This window comes from Phascolarctos cinereus, unplaced genomic scaffold, assembly GCF_003287225.1.
Source record: "Phascolarctos cinereus isolate Bilbo 61053 unplaced genomic scaffold, phaCin_HiC Scaffold_4;HRSCAF=312, whole genome shotgun sequence".
NCBI classification, from domain to species: domain Eukaryota; kingdom Metazoa; phylum Chordata; class Mammalia; order Diprotodontia; family Phascolarctidae; genus Phascolarctos; species Phascolarctos cinereus.
The window spans coordinates 571,817,604-571,838,921 of record NW_027555847.1 but is presented as its reverse complement, the minus strand read 5'-3'; the positions used below and the strand labels follow the sequence as shown (position 1 = coordinate 571,838,921).

The window sequence follows — 21,318 nt, the reverse complement described above, 5'->3', positions numbered from 1 at the left end:
GCAAAATTACTCCTAATAATTGCTTTAATTCCCTCTTCACTAGTGGTGAATTCACCCTTTTCATTTTTGATACTGGTAGTATGGTTTTCTTCTTTCTTTTTTTCCTTTTTTTTTAAATCAAATTAATCAATAGTTTACCTATTTTATTGGTTTTTCATAAAACCAGCCCCTAGTTTTATTTCTTAGTTCAATGGTTCTCTTTCAATTTTATTAATCCCTCTTTTGATTTTCAGGAAAATTCAGAGATTTTTAAAAATTTTTCTTTGTATTCCCAGCGTGCATGGCACCTGGTCACACAGCAAGCATTTAATAAACTGTTGATTGATTGCTTAAAAGCATTATTTCTGACAATGTGTTCTACAGGGTCAGGTTGAATGGAGTCAGGTGATGAGATAACCAGGTATTTTACAACTGAGGTAATTGAGTGTTCTGAAACATGACTATCTTTTCTAGATGGAATACTCAGCACAGAAAAAGAAATCCATCCCTTAGGAAAAGCAAAACATATCCCAAATGATGAATAGATCATGATCATTTATTGAATTGAGAAAACTTACAAAAATGTGAGAAAAAATTACTTGGGAAATAGTTTTAGGCCCGTGAAATTAGTTATGGTCTTCTATGCTAGCCTAGGTTAGACATATCTAGGAATAAAATACTCCTTTATGAAAGGTGAACTTTTGGGGAACATAAAGTCTCTCACCGGCTATGTGAATTTCAATAAGCCACTTAAACTTTCTGAAACTGTTTCCTTCTCAGTAAAATGATAGGGTTTTATTATATATAATAAAAATAATAATATAGCTAGCATTTAGTGCTTTAGGGTCTGCAAATCACATTACATATGTTATCAGAGGCAGTAGATAAGTGTTGGGCTTAGAGTCAGGAAAATCCCAATTCAAATCTGATGTCCGACACAAGCTGTGTGACCTGGGCATGTCACTTCATCTCTGTCTCAGTTTCCTCAAATTTAAAATGGGAATAATGATAGTACCTACCTCATTGATGTGAGGATCAAATAAGATAATACTTGTAAAGTGCTTAGCAAGTGTCTGGTGCGTAGTAGGTACAATCTAAATGTTTGCTACAAATAAATAATATATGTCTTGCCTGCCTCATTGGGTCATTATGAGGATCAAATGAGATAATATTTGTTAAAAAAAAAAGGGGGCAGGCACATAATAGGTGCTGTATGAATGCTTATGCCAATGCCCATTTTCCCTTTTCTCATTTGATTTGATTATATAACTTTTAAAGTTGATTATAGCACTAACATCTCAAGGTTCTAAGATATGTGTACTTGGGAGAAGTGGATTCCAAAATGATTATTTTTTTAATTCATTCATAATTTTTATGATAAATCTTGTATGATCATTAAGCAACATTTTTATAAAGCAGTCTTAAACTGAAGAATGAATAATAAGGCTGCCAGATATATTGACCAGCATGCCTCACTAAGAAGAATTCAGCTGTTTTTCAGAAAAAAAAAAGGGGGGGGAAGGGAATCATCCCTCTTCCAAACAAAAAGTCATTTTTAATATACTTGGTTGGACTTAGACTCTGGAAATCTAAATGTAGCAACCAAAATTCTGTGCAATTCATTCAGTAACCATACTGTTGTTACAAAAAATTATATTAACGATAATGATAATTTAAAAAGAGAAATGAAAAGATAACTTACCCTGTCAGTTGCATATACGAGGTCAAATAGAGGAAGAAGTGTAACTGGGATTCCTATAGCAGGGCCATTTACCACTGCAACTAGGGGCTTGGGGAAATCTATAAAATGGTCAACAAATTTCCTAAAAGACAAAGAAAGAAAAACAATAGACATAATTTTCTACATTTTTCCCCCAGAACATCAATAATGAAACTATATAATGTAGGAGAAATATTTCTAAGCCTGAGTTCATAGATCCCTGTGACCATGGGATGAAGAGTGTCCAGTACAATAGCCTACATCTATCTCTACATTCATTTTAAATGTTCTTTGGCCTCCCATTATATTCATTTTAGATAGTCATCTAGGTAATGTTAAGGTGTCTGGCATATCTGATATTGCAAGGCTTGATTAGGTCTTCCTTTAAGGTTCTGACACATTGGGCCTTTAAAAAAATTATGTGTGTGTGTGTGTGTGTGTGTGTGTGTGTGTGTGTATCCCATAAATTTCAAGATTCCAACATTTTAATATCAAGATAGTATTGGTCCAATGGTCTGTAAGGAGACTGTGACCCTTTAGACAAGTATGGGTCTTTTAGATATCATACTACGGTGTCCCACCAGTGGGAATTCAAGACCCTGGAAGGAACATATGGACCCCCTGCTTCTCCCATTGAAATGTTCAAACCAAAAAATGTTATCAAAAGCTATTATTAAAAGACAAGATTACTAGTTGCATTAATACTATTACAATACTATTATCAATATTGATACTATTATTAAAAACTTTTATGAAAATATGATGGGACCTATGCAGAAGAATTTATAATTGGAAGAGGTGGTTCTAATCATGAAGTCCTCTGGATGACTTGAGCATTTGCTAAAATCTGTTGTCTGTTACCTCAAGAAGTAGAAACTTTTTTTTTTTTTGGTGAGGCAAGTGGGGTTAAGTGACTTGCCCAGAGTCACACAGCTAATGAGTGTTATGTGTCTGAGGCCACATTTGAACTTAGGTCCTTCTGACTCCAAGGCCAATGCTCTATCCACTGTGCCACTTAGCTGTCCCCATTTTCTTTTTCTTGTTCTTTTTTTTTTTGAATCATTTCATATGTCAACTGATTCTTAATCAAATTTTCACAGGCAGCAGCATCAAATATAGTTAAAAAATTGTAAAAAGTAGGAACATCAAATGATAAATGGGAGCAGTTTAAAGAACTATGTTTTACTTTTTAAACTTTATTTTGTGTGTGTGTGTGTGTATATGTGTATGTGTTTGCAACATGGCTAATAGGAAAATATGTTTTGTATGACTTCACATCTATAACTGATATCATATTGCTTGCCTTCTCCATGAATAGAAGGAAGAGAATTTGGAACTCAAAATTTTAAAAAGTGGATGTTAAAAGTTTTTTAAAATAATTCAAAAATATTTAATAAAAAAATATAATTAAAAAATCAAGAACTATGCTTGCTGCCTACTAAATATTTTTATTAGACATATAGGAAAACCTTTTTTACTTCTACACATAAAAGAGCAATTCTGATGAACAAATAAAAGTTTTTTAGAACCAGGTAAATGCCATTCCTACCTCAGTAACATGGAGCTGTCTTTAATTCTCTTTTCAATTTCATCTGGTAGAACTGCTGCAAATTGACTTAAGTCATTCCCACTGGAATAATAATCACCATTTCCTAAAACCAACAAAAATCAGCATCACTATAAAAGAATTCAGAAGGAAAAATGAAACAGATATTGTGGGTTTCAATACAATAATAAATTACAGAATTATAATTGCTTTTGGTCATACATTTACATCTTGACATTTTTTTTTACTTCCTAATACTGTGCAATTAGCCTGAAGTAGACTGTCAGATATTAATAATGGGGGACTGGTAAAAATATGTATAAAATTCCAAAGCTGGGTTAGTTTGGCTTTAGTTGAACAGATAGGCCCTGTGTATTAGAACCTCAAAGGAAGACCTAAGGGTGACTTTCAGTTATCAGATATGTCAGACACCCTAATATTATTACTTTAATGACTCTCTAGAATGAAGATGATGGGAGACCAAAGAATGTTTAAACTCAATGTGGAGATTTAGGAAAAAAAAGCTGGACGAAAAAAACACTCAGGAGAGTGGGAGGGAAAGGATGCCATGATAACCAAATGCCTGATTTGGGGAAGTCAGAAAATTGAAAAAAGTCCAAAACATTATGTGTGTAGGTTAACCTACATGTCTAGATGAAGAGGGAAAATAAAATGGCTTAATTCTTGAGAATCTACTCAGACAGTTTGGAGATAAGCAGTAGAGTGTGATTTTTATTTTATTTGCAATTCAAAATTAACCCAGGGTAACCCAGGTGAACAGCAGTGACATCTGATCATAAGTTGTATGCTGTTTACACTTGTGATGTAATTTTAAGGCAGGGGCCCCTTGACATGCTGGTGAACCCTCAGGACTCCTTCTCAGAAGAATATTTTTAAGTAAGTGAAGGAAGTCCTAAATTTCAGTGAGAAGTTAATGAAAATGAAATAGCTATTTCTTTCCTATTCATGTTTGTAGACCCCCCCCTGAAATAACAACAAATAACATTTATATAGTAATTTAGGGTTTGCCAAGTACCTGATAAATATCATCTCATTTGATCCTAACAATCCTTATCTACATTTCACAGGTGGGGAAATGGAGGCAGGGGTTAAGTGACTTGCCTAGGGTTACATACATAGCTAGTATATAGATGCTAGATTTGAACTCAGATCTTCTTGACTCTAAGTCCAGCTCACCTATCCACTGTGTCACCTAACTCTATGAAATCTATCCATGGACCTTCAAAGGGTTCATGGACCCCAGGTTAATAATACTCATTTCAGAGCATAAGAGAAGAGTGTTTATAATAAGCAGGGCACATACTTTGGGGTCTAATAGATAAGGGGTAATAGAACATCTACATATCTCACAGGTTAATGATAAGAAAAGTGTTCTCAAGACCTTAAAAGTACTATATCAATGGAAATTATTACTTAGTATTATTGTCATTATTTTCCTGCTATCCATCTAGGGAATCCTTGTTTGGTACAGGTGTTGTCTAATATGGGGTAAACTGTGACTGAAGGGGATAACTGTTCACACTAGGGTTATGACTTGGGACCAAGAAATTCCTGGTCTGGAAAAGAGTTAACTATGTATTCTCTGGTGGAAAGCCTCTCCTGACATTGTCTTGGGGCTTTGGGGGGAGTGAGGAGGTGTTATAGCTGTTAAGAGAACCAGGGAACCCCCAAGTGAGCAAAGCTTCCAGGGAAACGCCTATTCTTAGAGCAGGCTAAATGTTTACACTCAGGCTGAATGTAGCAGGTGGCTGAGCCCTGGGGATCCATATACTTATGCACAAACAGAGTCTTCTACCCATTTACATGAAGCATATCTAGAAGCCAAGAGGGTTAGTTGGAGAAAATATTACTTGGTTCTCCCACTCTAAGGACCACTCCCAAAGTTTAACAGCCTCTTCTTTGATTAGCAATTCATTTTAAATCAGTATTTGTACAAGGATCTCTCTTCACTCTGGACAAAACCTCAAACCATGATTATCATTATTTAAAGTTATGAGTTCTTCTAATAGATTATACCTTTTTTGGGTTGCATATAAAAGCAATTTTTAACCTTTGTTTTTGGAAATCTTGAGTTCCAAATTCTCTCTCTCCCTTCCCTACCCCCTCATTTAGAAGGCAAGCAATTTTATATAGGTTATACATAAACAGTCATACAAAACATTTTCATATTAGTCATGTTGTGAAAGAAAACACAGATCAAAAAATAAAACAAAACAACCCAAGAAAAATAAAGTAAAAAAAAAAGTATGCTTTCATCTGCATTCAGACTTCATCAGTTCTTTCTCTGGAGGTAGATGACATTTTTCATAAGTCCTTCAGAATTGTCTTGGATCATCGTATTGCTGAGAATAGCTAAGTCATTCGTAGTGGATCATTGTACAATACTGTAGTTATTATGTACAATGTTCTCCTGGTTCTGCTCATTTCACTCTGTATCAGTTCATGCGTGTCTTTCTAGGTTTTGCTCATCGTTTCTTATAGCATAATAGTATTCCATCACAATCATATAACACAACTTGTTCTAATAGATTTTAAAAGTGGGAGAAGGGGGCAGCTAGGTGGTGCAGTGGATAGAGCACCGGCCCTGGATTCAGGAGGACCTGAGTTCAAATCCGGCCTCAGATACATAACTCTTAACAGCTGTGTGACCCTGGGCAAGTCACTTAACCCCACTGCCTAGCCAAAAAAAAAAAAAACCAAAACCACAACAAAAATAAAAGTGGGCCTATCATACTATGTTCTATTATACCACGCAAACTAAAGTGGTAATACACAAAAGAGAAATTAACCTTTATAGTACTAGATATTGTTGATCACCCTCTTCTCCAAAATCTTTGCCTATTTTTTCTATGACACTGCATGATTTTAGATCTCCTAACCTCATTGACTTTCTTTGTTTTCTTTGATAGATCTTTTCCCTTTGCCTTGCTCTTAAATGCAGACATTTCTGAAAATCCATCTTTAGTTTTTTTTCCTCTTTCTACTCTCTCAGTGACCCAATTCACTCCCATAACTTCTAGTACTACTACCACATGCATGATTTTCAAATCTGTCTTTAGCCAGTCCTCTCTTCTGAATTTCAGTTTAGCATCTCAAAAACAAAAGACCTAAAACTGACCTCATCATCTTTCCTCCTATCACTACCTCTTCCCTCCATATTCCCAAAGAAAACCTACTTCATATGCTTCTGTCAATGGGACCTCCATTCTTTTAGCTATCTAGGTTCAATACTTTAGTCATTTTTTGACTTTTCCCTTTCCCTTGTTTCCCCTAGCCAAATAGTTACCAAGTCCTGCCAATTCCTCCTTTGTAATTGTCTCTCTCCTCCCTCCCCTCCTTTCCTTTCAAGCTATCACTTGAATTCAGGTTCATATTAAAGCATATTTAACCTAAGGCAACAACAGCCTTCTACCTCATTGCCTGCCTATTCACCCTGTACACATCTGCCAGATGATTTTTTCTAACTAAATATCTTATAGTGTCGCTTACACACCTTTACTGGTTCTCCACTGCCTGTTAAATATAGCCCAGACTCCTGAGCTTGATAGTACCATAATCTCATCCCATCTTCACTTTCTAGCCTTATCTCCCAATACTATCTATCCTCAGCACATCGAACACACCAGCCATGCCCTAAACATGGCCTGGGCCTTTTTGTACTTTTCTCCTATGCTCCTTCTGCTTACCGTGGGCTGCTTTCCCAGGGCTCCTCCTGTCTAAATCTTTCCCATCTCTCAAGGCCTGGCTCAAAGACCTCTCCCCCTTCCAACAGAGATCTCTAGCTTGTCTAACACCTATGCGTTTTGTTTTGAAATACATTTTTATTGGTATCTTTATTGGTATCTATCTTAACTACATTTCCCCCTATATCCCTCTCCCTCCTTTCCCCAGAGATCCATTCTTATGGCATTTATTAAATAGTGTATTTAGTTATATGAATATATTATTCATTATTATATTTTATATTGTTATATGATTTATATTTATATGTAATATATAAATATTATGTTATGTTATCTGTGTTTATGTCTCATCTTCCACTAAACTGAAAGCTTCTTGGGGGGCTCATTCCCTTTTTATCTCCTTGGGCATCCAGCATGGCCTATTCAACAGAGTAGATAGTATTTATTTTATCAACAGATGCAGTGGATGGTCTATATCTTCAAAATCTGAGCTTTTCTTTCAGTTCCTGAAAAAACATTTTAAGGGATCTTTCAAAACCTTTTAATCATCAGCAGGCTGAAATTAACTTTCTTTTTTTTTTTTTGCAACAGAAACTCATGAAGTTATCTACTATGGTATGACGCATCAAGGAAGTATGGAGACCAGAGTGCAAATCCTGATTGCTAAAACTTACTGTGCCACCCTGGAACAGTTCCTTAACCTTTCTGAGGTTCAATTTTCTCATCTGTAAAGCAGGAACAATACTTATGGCAAGAAAAATACTCAATAACCTTGAATTACTACATAAATATGAGTAGTTATTACTGAGTAAAAATAGATATCATGCCATCACTAATACCCATTTATGCATAAAACTCAATTATTTCTGCAATTAGACATTTCAATACACTATATCCTGAAGAGTAGCCTAATAAATTGTTAAAATTAATAGGCTGATGCACAGAATCTTAAAGAAATCAGCCCTGGGCTCAAGGCCCAACCAACAGAACTAACAAATACCATCCAAGGCACTAATGCTGATGAAGCATTAATCTTTAAGTGACTTGAATCTACCTATAACTAAATGCCTCATCATTATATCACTAGGTTGTATGAAGAATTATGCTTATCTGACAAAGTAGGGATAAAGGAAGGTAAATAGCTTAAAAGATATTTTGAAATTGGTTAGGCTTTCCTATCTGTTGCCCACATATCCTCAAACCCAGGCAGGGCCCATCATCTGTATTTTCACTTTAAGGCTGGAGGAATGAAGCAGAGAAATGGTCAAGTAACTTCTCTAGGACCATAAGTACACAAATAGCAGCCCATTTATCCAGGTTTACAGGTGCTGATTTCTTAGTGAGGAGGAAACATTCTTGTCTTCATTTTCCATTTTCCATTTATATACACTACAGCTGATCAAGTCTGAAAGCCATAATATAGAGAACAGCAACACTATACGTGGAAAGAAAATGATTTCCCTAGCATCAGTGGACTAGAATCATAGAATCTTACACAGAACCTTGGAAAAGACCCTTGAGAACATTTAATCCAACCTCCCACCCACATTAGGGATCTATCCAAATACAGGAGCAAGATGTCCCACAAAAAAGAATACCTGTGATAACGGTTAGGAACGAGTCATCCTTGCCCGCAGCTTCGAGGGCTTGCATAATTTCATTATATGTCTATAGGAGTGGGAGATAGAAGGGAAGAATTAATGTTGAGAAGAAAACTCATCAACCAATGGCTTTATTAAAGGCCTATCTGTTAGCCATGCTGGTGAGGCAGCATGTCCCACAAAGGAAAGTTGGTCTCTAGCCTGTAGGAGGGCTAAACTCTCTTAGTTCAGCAGCTAGATGGTGCAATGCATAAAAATGCTGGCCCTGGAGTTAGGACATCAAAGCCAGCCTCAGAAACTAACTAGCTATGTGAGTCACTTAACCCTATTTGCCTCAGTTTCCTCACGAGCTAGAGAAGAAAATGGCAAACCACTCCACTATTTTTGCCAAGAAAAGCCCAAATGGGCTCACAAAGAGTGATTGAAATGACTCAACAGCAACATCCTAGTTTATTGACATCACTGATGTTGATATATGCCTTAACAGAAGAATGATTCAGAGGACAGATACTAGAGAGGCCCAGTGCTGAAAGAAGAAGACCTCAGGGGGCATCTTGCCCAAACCCTTCATTTCATAAACGAGGAAACTGAAACCTAGATATTGTCAAAGGTCACATGGATAGCAAATGAGCTCAAAAGTCCTGTAGTTTCAAGTTCAGTTCTCTTTCTGTTATATAATGCTGTCTGCACAAATAATATGAGTGACATGTAATATGTGGTCAAAGATCAAAATACGTTCCACAGCAGAGGTGTCAAACACATGACCTGTGGCCCCTCACACTTCCAAATGTGGCCCAAACCAGATTAAAATGTAACTGGAAAATATTAACAAAATAAATAAGAATAAACACAACGTAGAAAATGTTAACATGTGGTTTTCTAAGTCAATGTGCGGCCTGTAAGGATCCTTCTGTAGGATTTAGGGCCCCTGTTTTTATCTGAGTTTGACACCACTATTTCATGGGATGGGGAAATGAGGACCAGCGGAGTTACACGCAGCAGTGTGGGGGAAAACAGAGATAACGTGTTGAGAATCAAGAACTTTAAACAAATGATGTTATCCAGACCTTCTTCACTAGTATTCTCTTATTAGTGTCATGTGTTCACTATAAGGTAGAGTATGAATTCAATGGACAAGGTTTGTATCCATGTTTCATACTAGTGTGTAGTATTGATGACAAGTAACTTTTCAATCTATTTTTTAAATTAGGGGTGGACAATTCAACGATGCAGAGGCAGAGAGGCAGAGCGGATAGAGTGGTGGGTTTGGTGTCAGGAAGCCTTGAGTTCAAATACTACTTTGAGTACTTACTACCTGTGGGGTCCTGTGGTGGTTACTATGCACCTGAGGCACCTTCCTAGGACTTATCTATCAAATCAAAGACTGGTTGCAATCTTTATTGGTAGAAGGAGATCCCACACTAGGAATTCCCTATGCTATGGAGATTTTTTCAGTATTTGTATAATTCAATGATGGGAAAATGAAAGATGAAGGATAGATAGCTTCAGGAAGCAGTTCAATTCTGGCTGGCAATTCAGTGGAAACACTAATTAGTATGTAGTCCACTCTTATGCTCTACTTTACTTGAAAGGGTATCTTAGAGGCCTCAGAGCCTCTTTCTTCTCCCTGGCAGGTCACAAGATGCAGAGTTAGAAGGGACGAAGAGGCCCTCTGGTCCAACACTCTCATTTTATGAGTAAGGGGACTGAGGTCCAGAGGAGTTAAGTGACCTGCCCAAATGCTAGTAGAGTCAGAGGCAGGATCTGAGACCCAGGTCCTCTGATTCAGGCAACAGCATACTTCCCACTGTACCATGTCATTCAATTCATTATAAAGAAAAGTTAACAGTCCAAATCTTTTGGGAGTTCACAAGTTCTAAATACTGACTCAGATCTTTAGTGACTGCTTCTCTGTTTGTAAGAAGTCTATTTGTAGAGGAAGTGAAGATTTCTCTCCTCCGGGAACGGTACTTTACAGATCACAATAAGGGATTATCTCAAAAACAAGAATTATTTTGAAAGTCCAGAGTATTTAAATGAAAAGCACTGAAAAAAAGGCAAAGTGCTTACTAGCTTTGTGACCCTGGACATGTCACTTAACCCTATTCGCTTCAGATTCCTCATCTGTAAAATGAGCTGGAAAAAGAAACAGCAAATCATTCAGTACCTTTGCCAAGAAAACCCCAAATGGGATCGCAAAGAGTCAGATGTGACTGAAATGACTGAACAACAAAAATACTATTAAGTATAATTAGTCTCCTTACCTTAACATTAATAGAATTTTTCTTGGTGGGGCGGTTTAACATGATCTTTGTAATATTGCCTTCCCTGGTGACTACCAAGTTTTCATATTCAGATTTTTTATCATTAGAAGAAGTCTTTTCTTGGCTTAAGGACTGAGAGGAAACCAGACTTGATACTAAATCCACATAATTCTGCCTGGCAGTGTCCTAGAATGAAGATGACAAACAAATAAAATCAGCTGGCTGCATATGCTGCAAATCTGGCTGACAGTTTAGGAGAAATAACAATTCTGTTAAGGAAGGAATGTATCGTGTAAAGCAGCAGATAAGGAGACCTTGGTTGAAGAACTGGGCAGATTGAGCTCAGGCAGTTTGAACTGCAAACATCACCAAGAAACTCTCATTTAGTATGGAAGGAAAAGGATGGACGGTAGCATTGATTATGAGACTCACCTTTGGCAAGCTGCCAAGAGCATTCCACGCATCCCATTTTGCCTTGCTGACAAAGTCAAGCATACCTGGCTTTGGTGAGGTACAAGGCCCCTCAGTAGCCTGTAAAAAAAAGCAGGAAGGATTCAACATTAGCCCTCAATTACAAGTACATGTGGGGGTCCCACATATCAAGGCTATGAAGTAGGCAAATTTGGGGGACATGGAGAAATAACGATAAAATTAGAGACAGCTAAGAGGTGTAATGAAGTGAACTCTAGTTCAAATTCGTCCTTAGACACTTACCTCAGTTTCTTCAAATGGGGATAATAACAGCACCTCCTTGCAGCATTGTGAGGATAAAATGAGATGTTTATGAAATTCTTAGCACAGTACCTGGCACACAGTAGGCACTATATAAATGTGTATTCTTCTCCCTTTTCTAATATCTAACATTTACACAGCATTTTAAAGTTCGCAAAGTGTTCTACTTGTTATTATTGCATTCTGAGTCTCAAATCAACACTATGAAATAAGGTGCTATTATTACCCCCATTTCACAAATGAGGAAACTGAGGCTGATGGAGAGGTTAAGTGATTTCCCCAAAATCATATAGCTAGTAAGTGTCAGAGGAATCTGAAAGGAAGAGGTGGGATTATGAGGAAATAGCTTACATGACTGTTGCATAAAGTTCAGAGCTTAATGGCTAGTTGGGGGAAATGACTAGCAGTCCAGTTTGGTTTTAACACAAAGAATGTGAAGGGGAGTAATATGAAATAAAGCTGGAAGGGTAGGCTGGGGCCAGATAGTGGGGGTCCTTAAATATCAGGCTAAGGAGATGGGTTTATCCAAGAGGGAACAGGGAGCAGCTGAAGGTTTGAATGGGGGAATGATATGTTTGGAAAGATGATTTTGGTAGCTATGTGAGGGATGTATGGAGAAAGGAGAGACTGAGGCAGGAGACCATTTAGGAGGATCAGTTTTCTAAATTAATCTCTAAATTAAAAAAGGTGAGCTTATCTGCAGAAATACTGCAAGGTGGAGGCAATATTGGGGGCCTGAAGGTTTGGAACAATTGCTGAGGGAAATGTGACAGGAGGTAAATCTAGATGAATAAAAGGGTGGCAGTGGAAGCTAAACTCAAGCTAGGTCACTTTAAAGTCGACGTGGTTTCATGACTTATTCTAGCATTGTTTGGGAGTCTTGGAGAAAAGAAAGGAAGAAGGTGGAGGGTGATGGTGACTTATGGCTGAGAACAATGTGCAGTTAACCTTAAGCTTCTGTTGTTGTTTGATTGTTTTTCAGTTCTGTCTTCATGACCCCATTTGGAGTTTTCTTGGCAAAGATACTGGAATGGTTTCCTTCTCCAGATCATTTTACAGATGAGGAAACTGAGGCAAACAGGCTTAAGTGACTTGCCCAGGGTCACACAGCAAGTAAGTTTCAGAGGTTGGAAATGAACTCAAGAAGTCCTGGGAGTCTATCACTGTGCCTCCCAGATGTTTCCCAGTTTAACCTTAAACTAGACCAGTCTGAAATTCACCTTTCCTCCTTGTCAAGGACAACTTTCTTTTTTTTTGGTGAGGCAACTGGGGTTTAAGTGACTTGCCCAGGATCACACAGCTAGTGAATATCATGTGTCTGAGGCCAGACTGGAACTCAGGTCCTCCTGACTCCAGGGCTGGTGCTCTATCTACTGTGCCACCTAGCTGCCCCCAGGGACTACTTTCTGACCATGGAGCTAAAATAAATCCTTTAAAATGAATTAATATTTATGGAGCATCTTAAAGTTCACAAAATATTTTCCCTGCTACCACCCTTGTGAGGCAAGTAGAGCAAATATGACCATCTCTATGGTATAGTGAGGAAACTGGGGTCCAGAGAGTGAATTGTCTTATCTAAAGGTCTCACAGCCCCAAGTATCAGAGGTGGGATAAGAATCTAGCCCTCTTGCTGCTCATCATCATGTTTTTCTGAGAGGGAAAACAAGAGAAAAACAAAGGATTTGGATGAGTCAATACAACGCATAATCAATCAATTTAGGGATAATTAATCCATAAATAATAATTTATTATAATTGGTCACATACGAAAATATTCCAAGGTAATTTTTTTTTACCATTTTACCATTTAAAAGATATATTTTATAAGCAAACTATATTCTTCATTATAGGAGGAAAGTAAATTAAACTGTACATCAAATTTTAGGAAAGTAGATGACACTCTCCCCCATTAGACTTTGAGATCCTTAAAGGGAGGGACTAGGTTTTTGCTTTTTTTTTTTTTTGGATACTTATAACACAGCACCTAGCAGTCAGGCAGTCAATAAGCATTTATTAAGTATCTGCAAAGTGAGGCAGGACTCTGCAAAGTCACCAGCCTCACTCTTTCCTCCAGGGTCATCAGAGTCCAGTGGTAAGATATAGGTCAAGAAAACTGGAGATAACCCCAGATGCAGTGGGAGACCTTAGCCTTTTTAAGTTAAAGTCTTTCCCGGGTCTCAGTTTGTCTGAGGCAACACCCATTCAGTGAACAAGCTATATACAGAGGATAAATAGGAAATAATAATCAACAGAGAGAAGGCACTAGAATTAAGAGAGGTTGGGAAAGGTTTCCTGTAGAAGGTGGGATTTTAGCTGGAGCTTGAAGGAAGCTAGGAGGTAGAGAGGAGAAAGGAGAGCATTCCAGGAATGGGAGACAACAAGAGAAACTGCCTGGACTGGAGAGATGGTGCATAATAAGCACTTCATAAATGTTTGTTAACTTGACCGCTTACATTTGATGACCTCAAGATGACCTTCAATAATACTTTTTTTTTTTACTTTATTTTCTTTGGGATTTTTTTTTTTTGGTCAGTGTTTCCTTCACATCATAACTAATATGGAAATAAGTTTTACATGACTATACATGTATAAGCTATGTCAAATTGCCTTCTCAATGAGGGGGGGATGGGAGGGAGGGAGGGAGAGAATTTGGAATTCAAAGTTTTAAGAAATGGACATTAAAAATTATTTTTATATGTAATTGGGGAAAATAAAATATTAAATTTTAAAAAGTTTATTTAGGGAAAAAAAAAGACTACCTTCAATCATCTCCCACCCAATACAAACATGCTTCGTTTACCTGTTTAAACAGCGCATAGAGTTTTAGTTTCACTTCATTTCCTGGATCCTCCTTCAAGAGTTTCACTTGCCCCTTTGCCCTTTCAAAGTCTTCTTGACTGGCTCTCATAGCTGTACTGGAGTACAGAGGGAATGCTGGAAAACTGACGGCTGGAAGCTGCCTACAAACATTCAAGGATGTGACAGTTTACAGACTGATTTCTAAGATCAGGAGTGAAACAAGGATGCCCATTATCACCATTATTGTTCAATACTGTACTAGAAATGCTAGCAATAGCAATAAAAGAAGAAAAATAAATTGAAGGAATCAGAATGGGCAACAAGGAAATAAAATTCTCTCTCTTTTTTTTTTTAAGGGAATTGGGGTTAAATGACTTGCCCTGGGTCACACAGCTAGTAAGTGCCAAGTGGTTGGTCTGAGGCCGCATTTAAACTCAGGTCCTCTTGACTTCAGGGCTGGTGCTCTATCCACTGCACCACCTAGCTGCCCCTAAAATTATCTCTTTTTGCAGATGATATGATAGAATATTTAGAAGATCCTAGAGATTTAACTAAAAAACTAGTTGAAACAATTAATTATTTTAGTATTGTAACAGGATATAAAGTAAACCCATATATATCATCAGCATTTCTATATGTCAGCAACAAAGCCCTGCAAGAAGAGATAGCAAGAGAGATTTCATTTAAAATAACTGAGACAATATAAAATACCTGACAGTATACCAGCCATGACAAACCTAGGAACTATATAAGCATAATTACAAAATACTTTTTACACAAATAAAGTCAGATTTAAATAACTGGAGAAACGTTAATTGTTCATGGGTGGGCCAAGACAATATAATAAATATGACAATTCTAAACCTAAACCAATCTACTTATTCTGTTCCATCCCAATTAAACTACCAAAAAATTATTTTTTGAGCTAGAAAAAATAATAACAAAAATCATTTGGAAGAACAATAGGTCAAGAATATCAAAGGAATTAATAAAAATGTAAATGAAGGAGGTAATTATCAAAACTATCCACTACTGACTAAGAAATAGAATGGTGGATCAGTGGAATAGAGTAGATAGACAATATTACAGTAGTAAATATTACAGTAACCTTGTGTTTGATAAACACAAAGATCTAAGCTTTTGGGATAAGAATTCACTATTTGGTAAAAATTGCTGGGAAAACTAGAAAGCAGCCTGGCAGAAACTAGGTATACATCAATGTATCATTTACCAAGATAAGGAACAAAATGGACATAGGACCTAGTCATAAAGGGAGATATCATAAGTCAATTGTTGTTGTTGTTCATCCTTCATTTTCAAAGAGGACCAATCACATCATGGGGGGGGGGTGTCTTGACTTTCAAGTGAATTAGGTTTAAGTGAGGCAGAGTTGCACAAAGTTGTCAGCCTCACTCCCTCTTTCCAGAATCATCAAAGTCTTGGGGCAAGAAAAAAGTCAAAATGACTGGCATTGGTCTGGGGTACAGGGGATGACTTTGGTGTCTTCAATGACTGACTAAGCTCTCAGCACTCCTTCTTCTGTCTGCCTGCTTCTGTCACCTTCGTGTCCATTGGAACAAATTGTTCTCACCTGCCCATTCCATGGGGAAAGTTTTCACATGCTTGAGGTAGACATCCCTGTAACTTGCCAGTTCGAGGTGTGTTGGGTTATCCTCAACCTGGTTTAGCCCGCCTGCTGAAACAGTTCACTGCATGTGGCCACTACAGCTTCTTGGAGCCACACATGAGAGTTGGGTGAAGGTGGACACCAAAGGTGGATGAGTAGCCCTGAAAAGGGCTCAGCAAGCTCTCACACAAGAGGTGCTAGTCTTCCCTAAACATTCCATACACCCCTAAGTAAATTAGAAGAGCATGGAACATATTACCCATCAGATTTATGGATAAGAGAAAAATTTATGAATAAATAAAAGATAGAGAGCACTGTGGAATATAAAATAGATAATTTTGATTACATGAAATTAAAAAGGTTTTGTACAAATAAACCTATGCATCCAAGATTAGAAGGAAAGCAGAAAATTGGGGGGGAAATTTATAGCCAGTTTCTCAGATAAAGGCCTCAATGAAAAATATATAGAGAACTAAGTCAAATTCATAAGAATGAGTCATTCCTTAATTGATAAATTGCTAAAAGATATGAACAAGCAGTTTTCAAAAGAAATCAAAGCCATACATGAAAAATTCTCTAAATCAGGGGTGGAGCCAAGATGGAGGAGTGAGAGCAGTGACTTGCTTGAGCTCTCCCCCAAACCCTTCCAAATACTCATAAAAAAGGGCTCTAAACAAATTCTAAAGCAGCAGAACCCACAAAAAGACAGAGTGAAACAAATTTCCAGCTCAAGACAACCTGGATGGATGATCGGAAAGGCATATTGCGCCAGGCTGGGAGCGCAGCGTGGCTTGGGCGCGCAGGCCACAGCGAACCTGGAGCAGGCCTCAGAGGACTGAATCTCAGGCAGCTGTGGAGGTTTCCAGACTCCTCAATCCATGAATGCCAAAGACAACTTAGAAGGTCAGTGGGAAAAAATCTGTTTCTGCAGTGCTGAGACAGGAAGGTGGGGTCTCAGCTCCATTCCCCAACAGCATGGCCCTGGGGGGGATAGCTGCTTCCCGAGCTTCCGGCCCATAGATTGAGGGGGAATCCAGTGGCTGATCAGAGAGGGATTGCAGGGATTTCTTTGCTAGTGCTGAGGCAGGAATCTCTTGCTTTGCCCCTGTTTGGATCTGGGTCACAGTTCTGGGCTGCGGTGCTGGGGTGAGGAGGAGCACTGGTGTGGTAGAGCTTGTAGTGGCTATGGAGGGGAACCCCTCCTCACAGTTACAGGACAGAAAGGAGTACTTGGGGTCACAGGCCAGGAAAGTAGTAAACACCTCACCCCTTATCATACCACCTTGGAAGAACTGAAAATTTACAGGTCCCTACAAGTATCTCTGAAAACAGCTGTACAAACCTCTGAAGCTTGGGACAGTACATTCTCCACATTGGAAGCCGACTCTTACCTTAACAAAAAAGTTTAAAATTCAAGTTAACTGGCCAGGATCAGAGCAAGCAGAGCAAAATGAGTCAGACTGTATTATCTTACTTTGGTGAAAAAGAACATCAAAATATACAACCAGAAGAAGACAACAAAATCAAAGCTCCTACATCCAAAGCCTCCAAGAAAAATATGAATCAGTCCCAGGCCTTGGAAGAGCTCAAAAGGGATTTTGAAAAGCAAGTAAGGGAAGGAGGAAAAACTGGGAAGAGAAATGAGAGTGATGCAAGAAAATCAAAAAACAAGTCAACAGCTTGCTAAAGGAGACCCAAAAAAATACTGAAGAAAATAACACCTTAAAAAATAGCCTAACCCAAATGGCAAAAGAGGTCCAAAAAGCCAATGAGGAGAAAAATGCCCTAAAAAGAAAAATTGGCCAAATGGAAAAGGAAGTCCAAAAGATTACTGAAGAAAATACTTCCTTAAAAATTAGAATAGAGCAATTGGAAGACAGTGACTTTATGAGAAATCAAGACACTGTAAAACAAATCCAAAAGAATGAAAAATTAGAAAACAATGTGAAATATCTCATTGGAAAAACAACTGACCTGGAAAATAGATCCAACAGAGAGAATTTAAAAACTATTGAACTATCTGAAAGCCATGATCAAAAAAAGAGCCTAGACATCATCTTTCAAGAAATTATCAAGGAAAACTGCCCTGATATTTTAGAACCAGAGGCAAAAGAAATTGAAAGAATCCACAGATCTCCTCCTGAAAGAGATCCCAAAGGAAAACTCCTAGGAATATTGTAGCCAAATTCCAGAGTTCCCAGGTCAAGGAGAAAATATTACAAGCTGCCAGAAGGAAACAATTCAAGTACTGTGGAAACACAATCAGGATAACACAAGATTTAGCAGCTTCTACATTAAAGGACCGCAGGGCATGGAATATAATATTCTGGAGGGCAAAGGAGATAGGATTACAACCAAGAATCACCTACCCAGCAAAACTGAGTATAATCCTTCAGGGGAAAAAATGGTCATTCAGTGAAATAGAGGACTTTCAAGCATTCTTGATGAAAAGACCAGAGCTGAATAGAAAATTTGACTTTCAAATACAGGACTCAAGTGGAACATGAAGAGGTAAACAGGAAAGAGAAATCATAAGAGACTTATTAAGATTGAACTGTTTACATTCCTGCATGGAAAGATGATATTTATAACTCATGAGACCTTTGTCAGTATTAGGGTAGTTGGAGGAAAAAAATTATATGTATGTATATATAGATAGATAGAGGGCACAGGGTGAGTTGAAGATTAAGGGGTCATATCTGGAGAATAAAATTAAGGGATGAGAGAGGATTATACTCGGAGAAGAAAAAGGGAGGTAGAATGGGGTTAATTACTCACAAAAAAAAACAGAAAAGAAAAGTCTCTTACAGTGGAGGGGAAATGGGGAAGGTGAGAGGGAATGAGAATCTTATTCTCATAGGATTTGGCTTAAGGAGGAATAACATACACATTCAATTGGTATGGAAATCTGTCTTACCCTACAGGAAAATAGGGGAGAGAGGGACAAGAGAGCAGGGGGATGATAGAGAGAGGGAGATTGGGAAAGGGGTAATCAGAAGAAATACTTCTGAGGAGGGACAGGGTCAAAGAAAGAATAGAATAAATGGGAGGGCAGGATAGGATTAAGGCAAATAGAGTTAGTTTTTCACAACATGTCTACTATGGACCTGTTTTGCATAACTGCACATGTACAACCTATATTGAGTTGTTTGCCTTTTCAATGAGGGTGGGTGGGGAGGAAGGAAGAGAGAAAATTTGAAACCTAAAGTTTTAAAAACATGTTTAAAAAATGTTTTCACATGCTACTGGGAAATAAGAAATACAGGAAATGGGGTACAGAAGTCTATCCTGCCCTACAGGAAAATAGAAGGGGAAGGGGATAAGAGAAGGGGGGAGAGATAGAAGAGAGGACAGACTAAGGGAAGGGATATTCAGAATGCAAGCATCTTGGGGTGGGAGGAGGGGTGAGATGGGGTGAAAATTTGGAACTCAAAAACTTGTGGAAGTGAATGTTGAAAACTAAAAAGAAATAAATTTATATATTAAAAAAAGGAAAAAATTCTCTAAATCACTATTTATTAGAGAAATGCAAATTAAAACAACTCTGAGGTACCATCTCATACCTATCACATTGGCTAAAATAATAGAAGAGGAAAATGATAAATTTTGGAGGGAACATAGAAAAACTGGGACACTAACGACATATTGTTAGTGGAGTTGTGAAATGATCCAACCAGTCTGGAGAGCAATTTGGAATTATGTCCAAAGAGTTACAAAACTGTGTATACCCTTTGACCCAGCAATACCATTATTAGTAGTCTAAAAGAGTCGGATGCAATTCAAAAACGACTTTTGAGAATTACTAAGAGCCAGGTACTGAACAAGCAGAATTTTAGTGAAGAGCCTGAGTTTACACAAAATCAGGCTCAAAAGGAAAAAAAAAATCAACCAACCACAGTTAAAGCAGGGCAGAAATCAAGTGTCTTAACTTTGATCTCGTCTTAACCTGTCCCCACATACCAGAGAAAATACTATTGGAATGGTAAGACTCTGGGCAAGACACAATCCCTCTGAACCACAGTCTCTATATCTGTAAAATGGGGATGAATAATATCTGAAGTGGGGGCAGCTAGGTGGCACAGTGGAGAGAGAGCACCGGGCCTGGAGTTAAGAACTCTTGAGTTCAAATTTGACGTCAGACACTTACTAGTTGTGTGACCCTGGGCAAGTAAGAAAGAGAGAGTAAGAGGGAGAGGGAGGGAAAAAGAGAGAAAGGGATAGGAGAGAGTAAGGAGAGGGAAAAAAGGAGAAAGACAGAGAAAGATGGCGAATAAGAGGGAGAGGGGACGGGGAAGGAGAGAATACAGACAGAAGACTGTGGTGGAAATGAGCCTCTGTGAGTAGCAAAGAAAACATCTCTAGAAGATGGGAAAGTGAGAACGCGAGGAAGGGGTGGTGACCTCGGGGCTGGCGGGTCAATGCCAGCGGCTCAAGGGCCTAGGGACCCATTGCTTCCCGTCCCTAGCCCTCTGGCCCCTTTGCTCCAGGTCTGGGCAGTCGAATGTCCCGGTGCTTACCTCCTCCAGAGTCTCCCTGGAAGAGGCGGCCGTCTGCATGCAAGCAGACTGACTGCCGAGATCGTGCCGCGAAGCAGGGAAGAAGAGACAGCTATAGCAAGCTGGAGACCGAGGAGCCGTGCGTGCGGCTTCACTTACCCTCTTCCACCAGCCCCGCAACTGCACCTCCTCGGACACAGCCCGGCACTGGGTAGAAGAGTGCTGGGAGGAGTCGCAGGAGTCTTCAGCTGATGCCCGCCAGCGCAGAGATGGCCACCCCAACTCGTCAGGCAATGATCCGTGTTTAGGACGAGGACTAACCCTGGGGCAAAGCGGGGAGGGCGCTGCGGCTGCTGCTCACGTAGAGCTCCGGAAGGGAATGACCTCCGGAAGGGAATGACTGCGGGCGAGCTTAGTGCGAAGAATCCTTCGCTGCAGCCCCCACACAGCCAGGAAACCTGTGCTTGTAAGCTGCACTCAGGACTGCGTAGTGGAGAGGAGTGTGAACGTGCGTGTTATTCAAAGTCCTTTCCTTTCCCTGCGTCAGATTATTCTAGAGAATGGCGTAAGAAGCGGGGTGGGAGCATTTGTTTAAATCAACACGATCGGCGCTCAGGTCAAGGACATTTCCTCCGCACTCCTCAGTACTCCAAATCTACCCCCGTCCCAGTCAACAAGCATTTAATAATTGCTTGCTCTTTGTGCCAGGCAGTAAGCGCTGGGGGATACAAAGAAAGACACAAATACTGTCCTAGCCCTTAAGGAGCTCACACTGTAATGGAGGGCACTACATTCAAACTTCTCCTTCCTCAGTCACCGGTGACTTCTTAAATGCCAGGTCAGATAGTATT

At 38.8% G+C, this 21,318-nt stretch overlaps 1 protein-coding gene across 2 annotated transcripts in view; it reads right to left on the bottom strand.

Moving 5' to 3' along the window:
- Positions 1-20,973, bottom strand: part of ECI2 (enoyl-CoA delta isomerase 2) — a 32,510-nt gene extending 11,537 nt beyond the window's left edge. The window contains exons 1-7 of one of the 2 annotated variants that reach the window (XM_020973814.2): positions 20,627-20,973; positions 14,346-14,505; positions 11,247-11,345; positions 10,815-11,000; positions 8,548-8,617; positions 3,249-3,351; positions 1,682-1,802 (exon numbers count right to left, since the gene is read on the bottom strand). In XM_020973814.2, coding sequence (XP_020829473.1) covers positions 1,682-1,802; positions 3,249-3,351; positions 8,548-8,617; positions 10,815-11,000; positions 11,247-11,345; positions 14,346-14,453 — 687 coding nt within the window. In that variant the 5' untranslated portion in view covers positions 14,454-14,505; positions 20,627-20,973. Of the gene's footprint in view, positions 1-1,681; positions 1,803-3,248; positions 3,352-8,547; positions 8,618-10,814; positions 11,001-11,246; positions 11,346-14,345; positions 14,506-20,488; positions 20,595-20,626 lie in introns of those variants that run through there. The other variant, XM_020973815.2, reaches the window with a different exon arrangement.
- Positions 20,974-21,318: the final 345 nt, after the last annotated feature.